Consider the following 15,958-nt stretch of genomic DNA (forward strand, 5'->3'; position numbering starts at 1 on the left):
TAGCATGTGCAGTTAAGTAACATTATCACAGTTAGCAAGAAGCGAATGAACAAACGACGGGGGCGACGGAAGCGAGAACATGGCATCGTTATCATTAACAGGGAATACTACAGCAAGCAAACAGCAAACACTGTGATATTGTCATTACGTGTGGTCATCATCATTTTATCATCATAATTATTGGGTTTATTAGGGCGTCACGTACTTGCCATGGCTCAAAATCCCTTGAAAAAGTTACTAACAACAACAATATAGCTATAGCAGATGTTGCCAAAGGCAAAAAAGCAGGGGAATAAATAGCCCAATACGGCACTAGCTTAGTTTACCACGATAACTCAATACCCTTCTAAAGTGATAAAGGATCTAATATTTTTTTTGTGTTATATAATATTTAGGTATTAGATATACCGAATAATTAAAAATAGCACTTGTAGAATCAAATTTATCATAGGCAACTATTTTATCGAGAATATCGTAACACTTATAATGATTTCACAGTTTTTATATAACTTATCGTTATAAAATGAATTCCTGTTGGTTTAAGCTTATAGAGTAACTCGTCTTGTATTTTTATTGGTTTATCAAACTAAATAAAAACATTTGAGACCTAAAGCCTTTATTGCGTAGATAAATCACTTAAAGGCATGGAACTGTATTAAAAACAGAACCGATTTACTTAGGTTACTAAGTTATTTCTATATCATAAGAGAAACAATTCATTTTGGATATAACTCTTAAATATTTTACCGAAAAACGTAAAAACTAGAAAGATATTTTATAATTGTTATTTTATTTATAAATTATTTTATTCATTCTGTACTTATTAGTTACAGAATATTTATGTAGAAATCGACTAGACACTGTAATCAGAGAGTAACTACTACACGATTTTAGGTTTAAGGAAATAAATAGTAAGACCTTTGTGAAAACATAAATAACCCCTTAAAAGGGAGGGTATTATCTTGAGAAAGAGAAGCCATGATTGAAACAGAAACCATAAATCGCTAGCAGAAAAAGTGACTAAGACAATTCGTCATGTCATAAGGACTTGGGCTAGAGATTTTCGAGATCTCAATTCCAGGGCTAATGGAGTTAAGCCCACACAAATACACAGGCACGCACACACACACACACACACACACACATACATAGAGAACAATAGCTATAAACGCCTTCTTAGGAATTTCAATTGGCCCACAAAATCTTAAGCCCTCCCGTCCTTATACCATCACTTGGTCGCTCTCTCACAGTGTGTGTTTGCATTACTAATATGAAACGCCTACAAGAGCAATCACATCATCAACAACAAAAACATTCACTCCTCCTCCACCCACCCATCCCTTACGCCTTGCACTGCTCTACTCCACTTCCAACTCTCATACACCGCTCAATCTCTCTGAAATAGTCGAAACGGTTGTGGCAAACTGGCAGGCGGTCGCTAGTCCCTTCCTTGGACATCCTGCGGCGTTAATAACCCACTTACTTATAGTTATCCCATTGTTGTTGGATAGATGTGCTGCTGCTGCTCAACAACGACGGGCCCATAAATTATTCGAGGAGCGGCAGCCCGTGGCTGCATACACAAACAATTGCAACTGGAAATTGACCGCATTTCGCCATTGGCAAGGCCAGACAAAATATTTGATTGAAATACAAAATAATAAAAGAAATAAAAAAAAGGGCAGTAAAAATAAAAATTAAGAGGAAATGTGCAATTTTTTGAAAGAATTCACACAAAAACCGAAACGAAAAGTGGTCATCGTGGAACAACCCTCACCACATATATACGATATATATATGTACAGACATAGGTTGGCTCACCCATCGATTTAATTGCCGTTGTAAATTTTTTAGTTGAGGCTTTGATTTTGTATACCTCTCGATGTTGTTGTGGATTAAGAAAGTATATAGGGATTATGCAGCATAAAAACTAAACAATTTATAGGCCAAAAGGACAATGCGGGAACAATATGACACCAATGCGGGTATGGATAAAAAATAAAGTGAGATTACATGGTGGAAAATAACATTGGTAGGGAATACCAAGTTTTATCTAAACTTTATTAACTTAATTTTTAATATCTGGAATCCATTTTAAATAAATTGAACTAAATTTGTTGATTATATATTTAAAAAAATGTTATTATTACTGAAATTGTGTCTATTTCATTGTTTTTAACCAATAGTAGAACTTAGTTAAGGACCCTAACAATTATCAAAACTATCGTTTTTACCTATCATCATATCTGTACATTATCTTGTATTGGATAATTTTGGGTATCCAAAGTACTCAAAAGAAATTAACATTCAATGACTGAATAGAATTTCGGCATAGTAATCTAAAACTGGACTTACGTAAAGGGTTGAATAAATTTTAACAAATCTAAGCATACATTTATGATTTTCTCATTAACGATTACAAATATTTATACAATAAATCGATAAATCTTTCACTTCATTAGTTACTAATTAAGAGTCAGCTAAAATCAGTTTAAACAGATATCAGCCTATGATCCAATTTTATATCTTCTTCTACACAGTATCAAATAGTCGATTACACATACATATTTCGTTATTCTCATTTTTTTGATTCCCTTTATTTTTAAACATTTTTTTTAAATATTTGCCCATACAAAATAGAATTTGTTATGCTTTGGCATTAGGATTTGGGTAAAGGACATTGTACTGTGACAGGACAACTTCGACACGGACACGGACACGCACCTCTGTCCACACACACACACACTCAACAACACAGACGCCCAGCTGTCAGCAGTGCCGAGTCGGAAATGTGTCTCTAATTTGTGTTTTCCATAATTAACCGAAGCTGTAAATAAAATTTCAACAAAGTCACAACTAAAACACAAATCAAATGATTCGTGTCGAAGGCAAGAGATTCGGGTGAAAGGGAGGGTAAAGCGGGTAAGGAATGGGCCGCACCTCAGTGCAAACTGATAAGAAGTTGCTCAAAAGCCACAAACAACATGCACTGTAATTAATTTCATCGTCAACTTTTGTTCCCCGAGATGAATGCAAATGAATTTGTACGACGCAATGTTAATTCAATGATTCAGATGAGGATGTGGCCCAGCGGCGATGGCGGCAACGATGATGACGCCGATGACAACGGCGGCAACTCCCTTTTGCCACTGACGCAAATTGATTTCCACAAGGTTGGAGCGAGAAAGCGAGAGACAACATAACCACAATGACCGCAACCACACAGAGCAGAACCAGTGAACAAGGAGAAGGAGAAGGTGGAGCACCACCGCCGCCACGAGGCAACTGCTAGCGAAAACCACAGAGAAAGGATTGTGTGTCTGAGTGTGTGAGAGTGTGTATGTGTGCGAAAAAGGGAGGTGCCTACACTAGGACAGGCGACGGTAAAGAATGGGTCCAACCTGAACTGTCGGCTTTTTGGGCTCATCATAAATAATGCGAAAAGTGGCAACTGGATACCCTCAAGGCGCTTATCACAATAAAGCGTCACGAAACTTTAGGCGAAGGCCGTGAAAAAAGAACGCTGGTAAATAAAAAACTATAAGAAAAATGAGCTTAAAGCTAAAATCCTAATCGACTGGCAAATGAGATGCAGCGAAGGAGTAAAATATAAATAATTAATCAACAATTGCAACTATCATAAAATATGATGTGTTAATCACGCTTAGGCTTCTTTAAATTACAAGGAAATGAAAATTCAAAAACAAAAACTTGACCTAAAAGCAAAAAATTGACTTTTAATTTCAACAAAGAAATTCGACGAGCTAAGATTAAGTTTAATTAATTAAATTTAGCAAAATAAAGAAAATGAGAGCTTAAATAGCAGTTTATTTAATTAATAATTAGCGAAAGTCTTTATGATTCCCATTATCATAACTAGAAACTGAATTATACATAACAACACATACATTTTGGTCAGATGTTGATTATTTTGAGTTGAATTTAACAACATTACTAAGAAGAAACAAAGACAATATAATATTAAGTAGTCAAAAAGGTCATCCATACGCAATTGGCAAAAGGACATTTCTTTGCAGCTATTCATTAACTACGAACAAATTGAAAATATATTGCAATATTTGTGCGCTGTACTTTCGTTAATCTAATTTGGAACTAACGTATAGTGTATATAATGTCATATTTATATCAACTTTAATAGAAGATGTAGATTATGAAAAAACATGATACATATTAGATTAAATTAAGAGTAAAAATTATAAGGAATGCGTAGAAATAAAAGAAAGAAAACTTGAAGCGGAAATTCAAATAATTTATTACGAATTAATGTAGCTAATTTTAAAATACACAACTCAGTAGTTTTAAAAAGATGTAAATTCAAAGCAAAAAATTGTTTTCAAAAACTAACAATATAAAAAATCATAAATGTTTCCCTTTCTAAAACGCGTGCCAAAATTTATGCAGCATATGCAAAAAATTTCGATTAATCAAGGGTTAGTTTTCACGTTGAGTTTGATTTTTGGGCATAACCCATATGACAATTTTATATGCTATAATTGACTTATAACCATTAAGGCTACGCCTACATATCCTTCATATGTCTAATAAATTAATATCCTTTCCTTTTTTTTGCAGTTGGCTCATTTGATGCAATTTAATGGGCAAACTGTTAAAGTTTTCAAAACGTTAAGGCTCATTAAACGCCACAAAATTCATAGTGAACCTCAAGAGAAGAATCACCAAGCGGCTGCTTCTCGCCCATTACCACGCCCATTAATGCAAATTAAACGCAATGCAGACATATGCCCGAAAAACCTGACTGTCTGCATATATATAGAGAGTGAGAGAGGGAGAGAGTTCACGATTTCAACTCCGACTCCGACTCCTGGATGTCACAGCGCATTATCATTCATAAATCAAAACATGAAAATTGTTTAGCATAACGTGAGGCGAACGCAAACGCGTGTATAGGAGGAGGGGAAGAGCGGTTTGCCAAGAGGGTTGCATTCGCCAAATCAGTAGCAGCAACAACAACAACAACAACAGATGATAATGTTTTTCAATTTGGCCTTCAAGGCAATTCAATCCCCTTTTGCTCATAGCCCAATAAACATATAGAAACAGAAAAAACGAAACGAGCATAAAAAGTTATGAATAAATTAAGACATTTCGGTTGTCAGTTGGCAAGGGGTGTATGCTTAAAAGGGGAGTGAGGGTTGTTGCTCACTTTTTTTTCAATGAATTGGTACTTCTATTAAACTCGCATTAAAAAAGGAAAGAAACCCCCCTCGATGTAGAAGGAGAAGCAACGATGATGGTTCTGAGATTGAGTTGTCAAGTGTAACTCAAGCATTTCCAATGAAATGTGCAAAAAAATTAAAGAGAGAAAAATAAGACGAAGCGTGTGGATAAGTTGGAGAATTCTTTGAGCGAAATTCGAGAATTGAAGTCATAGATATATCCATCTAACCAAACACACATTGTATACCTCAGACAAATGCGGTAGGTTAACCAAAAGACAAACACGGATGTGGCAATCATCCGCATTCATTCAAAATCCTGTCGAGCGAAAGAGATTTTTACAATACCCAGCATTATCTGAAGAAACAAATGGGTATATTGGTGTAATGAAAAGGCATGGAGAAGTTTAATAAAAAGGCCTAATATCTTGAAGCAGATTCTGAGACAGGCAAAGGCTAAGCCAACTTATTAAAAGGCGATCCCCTTTTTAAAATTTATAATAGGATCATAGGTCAATTCAAACTAGTTGTCATATGAATACCTCTACAAGTCAAAGAAGAACACTTCCCGGGGATTTTTAGTCTCTAAGTCACTAAAGAAGTTAAAGTTTTGTTTCTTTGTTATAGTTAATGACTTTGACTTCCTCACAGGGTATAACAGTATTCGTCTTCGTGACTTCAAAGAGGGAATGGTGTTTTTTTTTTTGGTTCTATTTTTTTCGGTTTTGTTTTAAATGAAAATTCATCAACATGTCGCCTCTCCATCTCAGCGTCTTGTGTCTGTTTTCTTAGTAACAAAGCCACCCAAAGCGTTTTCCATTTAGCCCCAACGGGGTAAACGATTTGTGTCTCGCTTAGTTTATATATATATAATATATATATATGTATATATATATGTATATATTTTGACAGACAGTTTTGTTTGATGGAGGTAAAGAGCGAGTCGAGGGGCAAAGAGTTGCTGGGGCGTCTTCAATTACGACACGCGCGTTGAAAATAAAATTTCAGCAGTCGTTGTTGTCGTCTCCGACGACTTTCCATATGGACCATGTCACCAGGCAAATGTTCTCTGGTTATGCCTTTTGCCTACCGCAGATGCCTCTGACGACTCTTGGCTGCGACTAGAGAGAAATCAACGTCACCAAAATGGACAACACACGTGGGTCCCACATTTCCCATCCCGCCCCATCTTCACTCTCCAGGCCGTTCTACGTCTCACCAAATGGGAGGCCGTTAAAAAGCCAAAGGCAAAGCCAAATAGCTGCGAAAAGTAAAGCCGCTCGTAAAACTCAAACGAGGCGAGGCAAGAAGATGGCAAACAGCAACAGAGACTGAGCAAGAACAAAAAAAAAACAGGAACATGGCGCCAAATAACCACAACCATAACGACGACGGCGACGACAACGAAAGTCTCAAACCCCCAGAAGGGTCCCCAACACCAGGAGGACGTTTGCCGCCATTTTGTAAAAGAAAAGTGCATATAATAAAATAAAATAGCAACAACAATGCGAGCAACACGAACAACACCCAAGGAATCATGGCAGAAATGGCATTAAAATAAGAAGGGCATAACAATTTTCTTTTGCAAATTACCCAGCCGAATAGGTAATACTCTATGGCGTCTTAAAGAAAATGGATGACAGAAGAGTATTCTTCGCGGTTTTAGTAGATTAATGGAATATGAACAAGTGCAGTAGAAACTATTACAATAAGAGCTATTAAAATGAGAATAAAACGATCAGTGAACTGAGGCACTGAAAGATTGTGCCATAAAAGCAGGTGGAATACTATAATTTCAAAATAAGTTCACAGTTCTGCCAAGACAAACTTTACCAAAAATTTAACTATACCTTCTTTCGGGGATACATTTCATCTACATTGTCATCCGAAAGAAAAAATAAGTTGAACGACATGGGATGGGCAGCAGTCAGGCACTGAAAATGGGCGCCTGTGATTTGGCTTTTGTGAAAAAGTAGAAAAATGGAAAATGGCGAATATGTCGCCGAGCATCGTAAAAAATTATGCCCAGAGTAGAATGGCGAAGGAGACCAAAAACTGGCTTTCATTCCGTCCTTAATATGAACCTACCTACCAAACCGTATGTATGTATAGAACAAATGGCCATCTTATGGCACTTTAGTGGCAAAATCAAATTAGAATTTATGTTAAGTTGCAATGGCAATCATAAATGTGGCGCCCAACGTGTGTGTGTAGACCAACCCAACACTCATTGAATAGCCATAATCATGTAGTGACTTTTATACTCTTACTTTGTGAGGCTGCGATCTTTTTAAAAAGGAAAGCAAAAAGAAAAGACCAACGTTTTTAGTTTGCATCGTAAATTTTTACAACTTGGGCGCCCAACGTGGGGCGGTGCTGATGTGGTGGCGCTTTTACTTTTTAGGCACGGCAGCGCACAATGTGGATTAGTGGCTTGTAATGTGCGCCATCTGTTGGCCACTTGAGGGCATTACTCACGCCACATTTGGCGCATTCAAGTGCTTAGCGTGTTAATTTGCACCAGTTTCAGTTGGTCTTGGGTCGTCGTTGAACCAGGGATGATACACTAGTGTCGAGGGTTGCTAGCTGACTATTGTTTTACTACTACTGCTACTACTACTACCACGGCGACTGTGACTCTCTTGCCTGCTGCCTGCGGGGCCATGTTAAGCCCTCACAATTGCCATTTGATTGAGTGATGCGTCAGTTGTTTGGCATTGTTGTTGTTAGTTAATGCGCCTTGCCAGTTTACAATAATACCAAATAGAATGAGAGAGAGAGAGAGAGAGAGATGGAGTGAATGAGGAGAAATAGATAGATATATCCATATTGAGAGGGTGCATCCTCATCCAAATGCTCATCATCTCCATCAGCATTCAGATGACGAGCATTAAATTAACTGTAACTGGCACTGCACTTTACACATTTTACATATGTCGCCTATAACTTTGAGTGCGGCCCACTCTTTGAATTCTGGGTGGGTGGTTTTTGCTTGTTCTTTCTTTCTCGTTTTTGGCTTGTTTGGTTAATATTCCCTCGAGAGGTAAGGGGAAACACCGAAAGAAGAAATGAACAGACAACAAGCCAAAATCAAAGCGAATGCACTCAAAAGATCTAAAGCCTGGAGAACCGGGGGAAACTGTAGGTAATTCAATAGCCAAAAGCCGTTTCAGCCTTTGACATGCGGCTGCTGTTGCTGTTGCTGCTTCTGCTGCTGTTGTCGTTCCTGCCGCTGGACGGTGGCACTCATCAAACTTTTGACATGCAGCTCAGAAAAAGTGGAAATGATAGGAGGGATGTGGACACGGGGAGGGAGAAAGGTTGAGGGCTGCTGCGCCTTTTTGCATGCAAAATGTCAGCGCATATGTCAGCCTTTTGCATATGACCGCCTCGGTTATATGCTCAAAGAGAGCGAGGGTCAGTATAGAAGATATTCGTTGTTTGCAGAAAATGTGGTAACCTAAACGAAACATCCGCAAATATATCAAAGGCAATATCCTCAGAGGATCATTTTGAAAATTGTTATTAAATATGGAGTTCAATTTTTCATTATTATGAGGTTTCTTAACATTTGTGATGCATAAATTTGTATCATAACTTATCAGTCACACCTCGCTCGTACTGGGATTTTTCTGTTGTTGTTTTTCTGTTTATCACAATTCTATGACCAAATGCATTTTGATGCAAATCTGGAGCGAAGTTTTTAGGTCTTCACTTCTTTTGAGCCCGATGCCTGGACCAGGATAGCTACCTTGCTATCATCCGGTCAGGTCAACTCCAGTTTCCTCCCCTTGCAGGCAACCTTTTTGCCTCCCTCACCGAGTATTTTGGCTATGATGTCCTCTCTGCCTGTAACTGTAATTGATGTTGACTTTTTGACAGTTTGAATGTCGAAATGAACAGATGAGAGAGAGTGAGCAACAAAAACCGAAACTGAACTGAACAAAAACTGGTATTGGGGGAGAAAGACTAAAAATTTGTTGGCTACAGTGTTACACAAAAATGACAACTCTGATTAGTTATGTGACAGTTTTTGTGATTTGAATTCAATTATGACATGCAGGTGGCAGATTGCACTGCCAAAGCAGCAGTCAAAGGACATGCCAAAACGGGAGGAAGGAGGACACAGAGAAATAACCGTCTGCTCTTCTTCTATTTGATTTACTGGCGGCCCTGACTTGATCAATAAACAACACACCGTTAAAGAGTCAATATTTTGATTTTCCGGCAGGGAGAAAGGGAGAAGAAAGAAAACTCGGGGTGAAAATATAAGGAGCGGCAGCGGCGCTCGAGCTAAATAAATAGAAAACTTTTCCAATACAAACAACAACCTTGGACAAAGCAAAAGAAGGCGAAGGCGAAAGGAGAAACCCAAAAATAGGTTCAATAGAGAGCGAAAAATGTGAAATCGGATATTAAATGCCTCGCACAAGCAAGCAAACAAAACAAACAAACAGTGAGAAAGAAAAGCGATGGAACAATGGCTGGAAAATGAAATTAATACATTTTCCTCGATAAAGAATGCAGTCAACCCCAAGCCCAAAATAAAAAGAAGGCGCAAATGAGGGGCAAATGGAAAAGTTGCACTAATATAAATGTTGGAAAAATGAAACCTCAAACACGTGTGGGTGGGTGGTGGGTGTACATAGTCTGGTAATTGAGCTCACAACAAAATAAAAGAGGTGGAATGATAGAAAGAGTAAAAGGCGGAAGTATAGTGGACAAGGGAAAGGACACGTTGCCAATTGCAAAGTGCATGGGGGCATAACTCGAAATGGCCATTCGATATGGTTACTTAAAGGGTAATTAAATTAACTGGCAGCAGTAGTAACAAATGTAACAACAATCTGATGTCCTTCTGCTTGCCATTGACATCCTTCCTATGGCAGCAGCAGCAGCCTCATCAGGAGACAAACAAAAGCTATTCACAACGGGGCACAGCACACTGGTTGCCACTAGTTTTTTTTTTTTTTTTTTGTTCTTCCTCCTTTTTCTATATATGCATATTTCATTATGACAAAACTTCCCTTTAGAGAGTGAGAGACGATCCTAGCCAAGGGGTTGGCTAGAGCTGGAATTCAGTTCCGTTTGTTTGGTCGTCTGGCAGGATGCTTATCGCGTGCCAAATCATCGTTATGATTGCCGTTACCTTTTTTTACTCACTCTCCATCTCTCTATGGCTTTGAATTGATGATCAAATGATGATTAAAATATATTTTGCAGCTTTTTATGACACCAGTCCATAGAGAAAAAGAGTGAGAGACCAGGCGTAGGATATAATGTGAGGGCAAGCTAGGCTAATGATTATGTTGATTAATTATGAATCAATTACATTGTAAAAAACAGATAGTAAAAGATGCTCAACTCAGAGAGTGGTTTAAGGTTGAGTTGCTCGATGTGTGGCAAATTAAATTAGCTATGCTTTTGGTCTAGGGGTGCGGTGGGATAATCTATTAAAATTGGGTTTAAGGGGAGTCATGACACGGTTATACAATATGCATTTTTTTATGTAGATTTATCATTACATAAATATAAACAATATGATAATAAAGCAATAAAGTTTTTTTTAGTGTTTATTAAACTGCTTGGTTGTAAATTAAGGTTGTTTGTTTAATAATTCTAAAAATTGAATTAATAAGCCGACTTCAATACTTATTTAGGAATTTTAGAAGCAACATGAATGATACAAAGTGATGGTTACCAATCTTAGACATCGAAATGATAAGACACAGAATGAATGGATATTATAAATAAAACACACGAATCATTTTGACAAAGTCAGAAGTTACTAAAGTTAAAAGTGTTACTAAATTACACATTTGAAGAAAATGCAAAAACTTTGACCAAATGGCAAGGTTCTGTTTTTAAGATGTCTGTATTGCCAAGCAATTGAAAATCTAAAGAATCTATAAGACCTTTCATATCCAAGAAAAATTGGTTAGCACTTGAATCGATTTATTTGTTCTACCCAAAGTTAGCCATCAAATTAAATTATTTGGCCTTTTTTTGCAGTGTCTTGAAAAGCAATATTTTCCACCTTGAATGCTTACTTGGTACTTTCAGTGTTTAGTACCCACCACCCGATCAATTAAAACTAAACAAAAATTTAATTATGCATCCCCCAGAACAGAAGTTGCACGTAGAACGAAACCTTACAAAAGCTTCAATTGAATTAGAAAGAAAAAGGAAGAGGACGATGAAAAAGCTACAAAACCAGTAACAAAATATTCCGTGGCCACGTTCCACATTGTGTAGGCAAAATGGCAAGGACGAAGGACGCTGACGTTGATGCTGAAGTTTGGTTGGGCTGGTGGGGCAAGGACCCATTCAAGTGCGGCGAATTGAATTTTTATTCGTCTAAACTTTATACAAAATGGCGCAGGCAAAACTCTAGGTAAAGCCTGGCGCATAACATTGGCAGAGGGTAGGAAAATTATAGTCAAAGAAATTTGATTTTGCAGACAACACAGAGACAGGACGAATTGAACTCGGGCTATGTTTGTGGAATTGAATTGAGCGCCGAAAAGCGCGTAACAAAAACCAAAAGAACGGCTCTAACTTTGAATGTTATGTACAATCTATACTCTTTTTAGGGTATATGTATATTGATTACATTTAAATTGTAGTTAATACTTTGAAATTAACTAAGAAAGTCTAGTTTAGAACTAGCACAATAGTTCGGGATATAGAACATACAAAACTAATTTAGGAAAAAGAAGCCCTTAAAAAATGTATCAGATATGAAAAATGATTCAGCGGATTAAAGTTAATTAAAACGAGATGTGTTTTAATATAGATATATCTTCAAAAAGACTTTTAAAAAACATTTCCATCAAAAAAATATTTGGATTTGAATTAATATCTTTAGAACGTTTGAATAGAATCTACAGGGAAATGATTGCTTTGAAAATAAATATGGTCCTATTTTGGTAAGGGTATCCAAATAAATGACAACCACAAAAAGCAGTAAAGAAACCAGCAAGGGGGAGAGTTACAAAGAATGAGAGAGAGAGCAAAAGGGAGACGTAAAAGAGATGGGGCCAAAATCACAACAATGGCGGACTAATAAAATAAACGCAAAAGCTTTCTGTAAGCAAATTGAAAATATCAACAAACGAAAATTGATAAAAAAGAACCCAAACGAAGGAAAGAAAACTCTATAGAAAACCTTAAAAAAAAAACTGACTATAGAGATAAAAATACAACAAAAATACTAACCAACGAAAAAAATAAAAAAGGATAAACAGAAAATGTATTTGTTTTTTTTTTTTGGGTTTTGTTTCTTTTATTAACAAAACAGAGAGAAAACAAAAGCGCTCAGAAAAAAATGGCAAACAAACAACAATTGGACAACAACAAAAAAAATGCATAAAAAACAACAGAAAGAAAAGTTTATTGTTGCTGGCTGGCTGTAACAATGAAAGGCAAAACACAATCCATATATAAAATTCAATTTGTACGAAAATAAACAAAATGGCTGGCTAGCCCCTCCATCCTTCACCCCTCCTCCATGTTGCTCCACCAGGTCTACCTCTTTCACTGGCCCATCCCTCTGGCCTGGCCACAGCAATTCGATTAAAACTTTTACTCGCAAACACACACTCATACACACACATTTTCGCACACTCTGGCAACCAAAAAATGAGCGCAAATTAAAGAAAAACAAGCGGACGACTTCGAACAGAAGGACGAAGGAGATTGGCGGGTTTGGGCAAGGCCTGACAAGAGGAATATTAAAGTTTTTTTTGTTTGGTTTTTTGTTTTTGGTTTAAACCAAAAAATTAAAGGCATAAAAAAGTCAAAAGAGTGTTGAAAAGACAACAACAGCAGCAGCAGCAGTAACAATGACTGGCTGACTGAGTGACTGACTGACTGACTGCAGGTCGACTGACGAACGTTAGGATTGACGTAGCGATAGCGATTAAAGTTGTTAGCCAGGACCGGTTTGGCTTTGGCAGAAGTTCCTGTGGTAAAATATGCAAAAATTGGTAACTAGCATATCCCGTTTTCAAGGTCATTAATCTGCAAATTTTTAGGTTAATCGTTTTACTCTAATATAACAAACTCTAATATAACAAACTTAGGCACTACCAAATGTTTCAAGATCGACTTTTTGTGTGGCACTAAATCTTTAAAATGGTGTGTAGTCAATCCAAATAGAGCTAGTTTAAAGTAATATTTGGTTAGTTATATTAAAACTTGGATTGAATAGTAAATTGATTATAGAAAAGCCTATATCCCATCAGCTTTAACATTTAACAACTGAAAAACGAATCGATTTCCAATTTAATAATCAATTGTTGAAAACGTGTTCAAATTTTTAACAAAATAAAGCAAACATTTACATAAATAATCGTTAAAAGAGCCCCTGATCCCAACAAGGACCTTTAACAAAGCGTAAAACGCTACTGCTTTGCTCATTCGCCTTAAAATTTTGCCCTCTCGCCGCAACGACAATGACGCTGCCAACGCTGGCAGAGACGCTGGCAGCAGCACTTGGTATACTAGTGCTATCCCTTTTTAACATTTTAAGACACGCCCCCTTCCCTTGCAGTAAGAGCGAAAAAGAGATGGCATACATTTCCCCTCCATTTGTGAATTTGTTTTTTTTGTTTTGTTTTTCTTGGCGTTGTTGTTGCTGTTTTGTTTTGCGTTTGCGTTGGCATTTGCTTTTGTTGTTTTGTTAAGAAGTTAACTTGTAGTTTTGGTATTTGCTTTTGCTTTAGCTTCTTCTCGTACTCACTTTATCATGTCCGGTAGGCGTTCCGGTACTTTAGGGTGGGTGTTTTTCTTCACATAGCTCGATGATAGCGCCTCGGTGCATGCCAGCATTAGCTCGGTGGATAACTCGACCGGATGTTGTGGTGATTTTTCTTCGGGTAACTGCAACAAGAAATATATGAACAAGTGTAAAAATATATGGTGAAACCAGAATGACAAAAAGAAAAAACCAAAAAGAGTGAGAGAGAGAAAGAAAGCAAGCAAATCAAAAAGGAGATAAGAGAAAGAGAGGTTAAAAGTCAGTAATAAATTTCAGGATATGTATCAAACGTATTCTAACCGATGCACACAATTGTTGCATGCTTTTGGGCGCTGTCAAGTGTGTTGCCTCAACTTGTTGTTATTGTTGTGGTTGTTGTTTGGGTTTGTTTCTCATTTTTTGTGTTTGTCTTTTTCTTTAAATTAATTATCAATTTAACAATAACAACCAGGCCCATCCACATCCATCAAAATGTTAATTGATGTATTTTTTTCCTTCTTCCCCCTTTTTTTTAACAACTTTTTAATTTCTTTTTTTTTTGAGTACCCTGTAGAATAGCTTAAAAAAGTATGTTAAGACCAGTTACATGAAAATTGGAGAGTTGGGCAGGCAAATGAACATTGTAGAATCTATAAAGGACTAACAATTTAGATTGAATAAAAAACTGCTGCAAAATCTACTACGCTAATGCATATTTATAGCTTATGCCGCCCAGAAAGGTTTTTAGAATACCTAAATTAACATAACTAACTAGCAACTTGGCTTCTGAATGACAGGATATCTAGTTATCAACATTCACAACTTGCAACTTGGTTAAAAATTTCCCGCTAGCAACATTTTCACTCCAGCAACATGTTGGGCTGTCAACATGTTTGAATGGAAGCATGAACTGCTTGCTACATGCACTGCTTTGCTTAGGCAACATATGCGCATTAGGTTTTATAAACTTGTATTGAAATTACAGGCCCACAAAAGGGTATCACAGTGTCCACACTCAGACTAATCATACCAAAATTGTTGTTTCTTCTTCATTACATGACAAGCGGCGCGCGAGCTGATCCATCAAAAGGGCAGCAGAAGGAAAAGGTGGAATGGGCTGCCGACAATGACAATAAACGCGAGCCAAGGTAACATGGCCAGTAAAAAAAATTTAAATAGTAAAAATTATATACATACATATCGAAGAAAATAAAAATATATGTGTACATATGTCTATAGTTAACTGAATGTTATGGGATGAGTGGCTTTTTATGCCATTTAACGATTGATTTAACAGCCAACCGCAAATATATAAACATTTTTATAGAACAGAGGAAGAAGAAGCCAAAAAAGAAAACAAAAAGAACCCTGACAAATTGCCAAGCGACACAACAACCAGCGGGTGAGGTCGGAGGAGGTGGGGCTCCTCTTAGGGCGTCAGAATTTATAGGCCAAACTCGACTGGACCGAAAGTGCGACCAAGAGTGGCGGCGGCGGCAGCGTGCGAGGCCAGTAAATAAAATTCATATAAAAATGCCAAACAAAAGAATAAAAGCGTCAAAGAAATGGCAAATAAACATTTGAGCAAAAACAAAAGCCGAAAATCATAAAGTTTAAAAACTTGGCAAATAGACAGATATACATATATATATACATACATATATGTATATAAGAAGATTCATTAATTTAAAAGCGAATGCGGAATGCTCTCCAAAAGAGTACTTTAATAGGGATTTATTAATCCAATTCTATTTTCTATCTGAGAATTTCAGACAATATTTTATGAATAAAACATTCAAAACTTTCAAACTTCGCGTAAAATGTCTTGTCTTAGACAAGAGAAAATGCAGTCCTGGTCGACACAAAGATATATAAATCCCTTTCTAAATGTTGGTAATAGATGATTTAGATAATTTTACTAACATAAGACATAACATAACATAAAATTGGATCTTAAAAGTAAAGAAATATTTTACTTGAAGCCAGAAAAAGGTTAACGTACCGAAAAATTCCCCTTAAA

The 15,958-nt window shown here is 36.8% G+C and overlaps 1 protein-coding gene across 1 annotated transcript in view; it reads right to left on the minus strand.

Moving 5' to 3' along the window:
• LOC6641736 (S phase cyclin A-associated protein in the endoplasmic reticulum) overlaps window positions 1-15,958 on the minus strand; it is a 34,046-nt gene that overhangs the window by 11,181 nt on the left and 6,907 nt on the right. The window contains exon 6 of the mRNA XM_002064489.4: window positions 13,942-14,081. Coding sequence (XP_002064525.1) covers window positions 13,942-14,081 — 140 coding nt within the window. The remainder of the gene's footprint in view (window positions 1-13,941; window positions 14,082-15,958) is intronic.

Source organism: Drosophila willistoni (genome assembly GCF_018902025.1).
Source record: "Drosophila willistoni isolate 14030-0811.24 chromosome 2R unlocalized genomic scaffold, UCI_dwil_1.1 Seg200, whole genome shotgun sequence".
Lineage (NCBI taxonomy): Eukaryota > Metazoa > Arthropoda > Insecta > Diptera > Drosophilidae > Drosophila > Drosophila willistoni.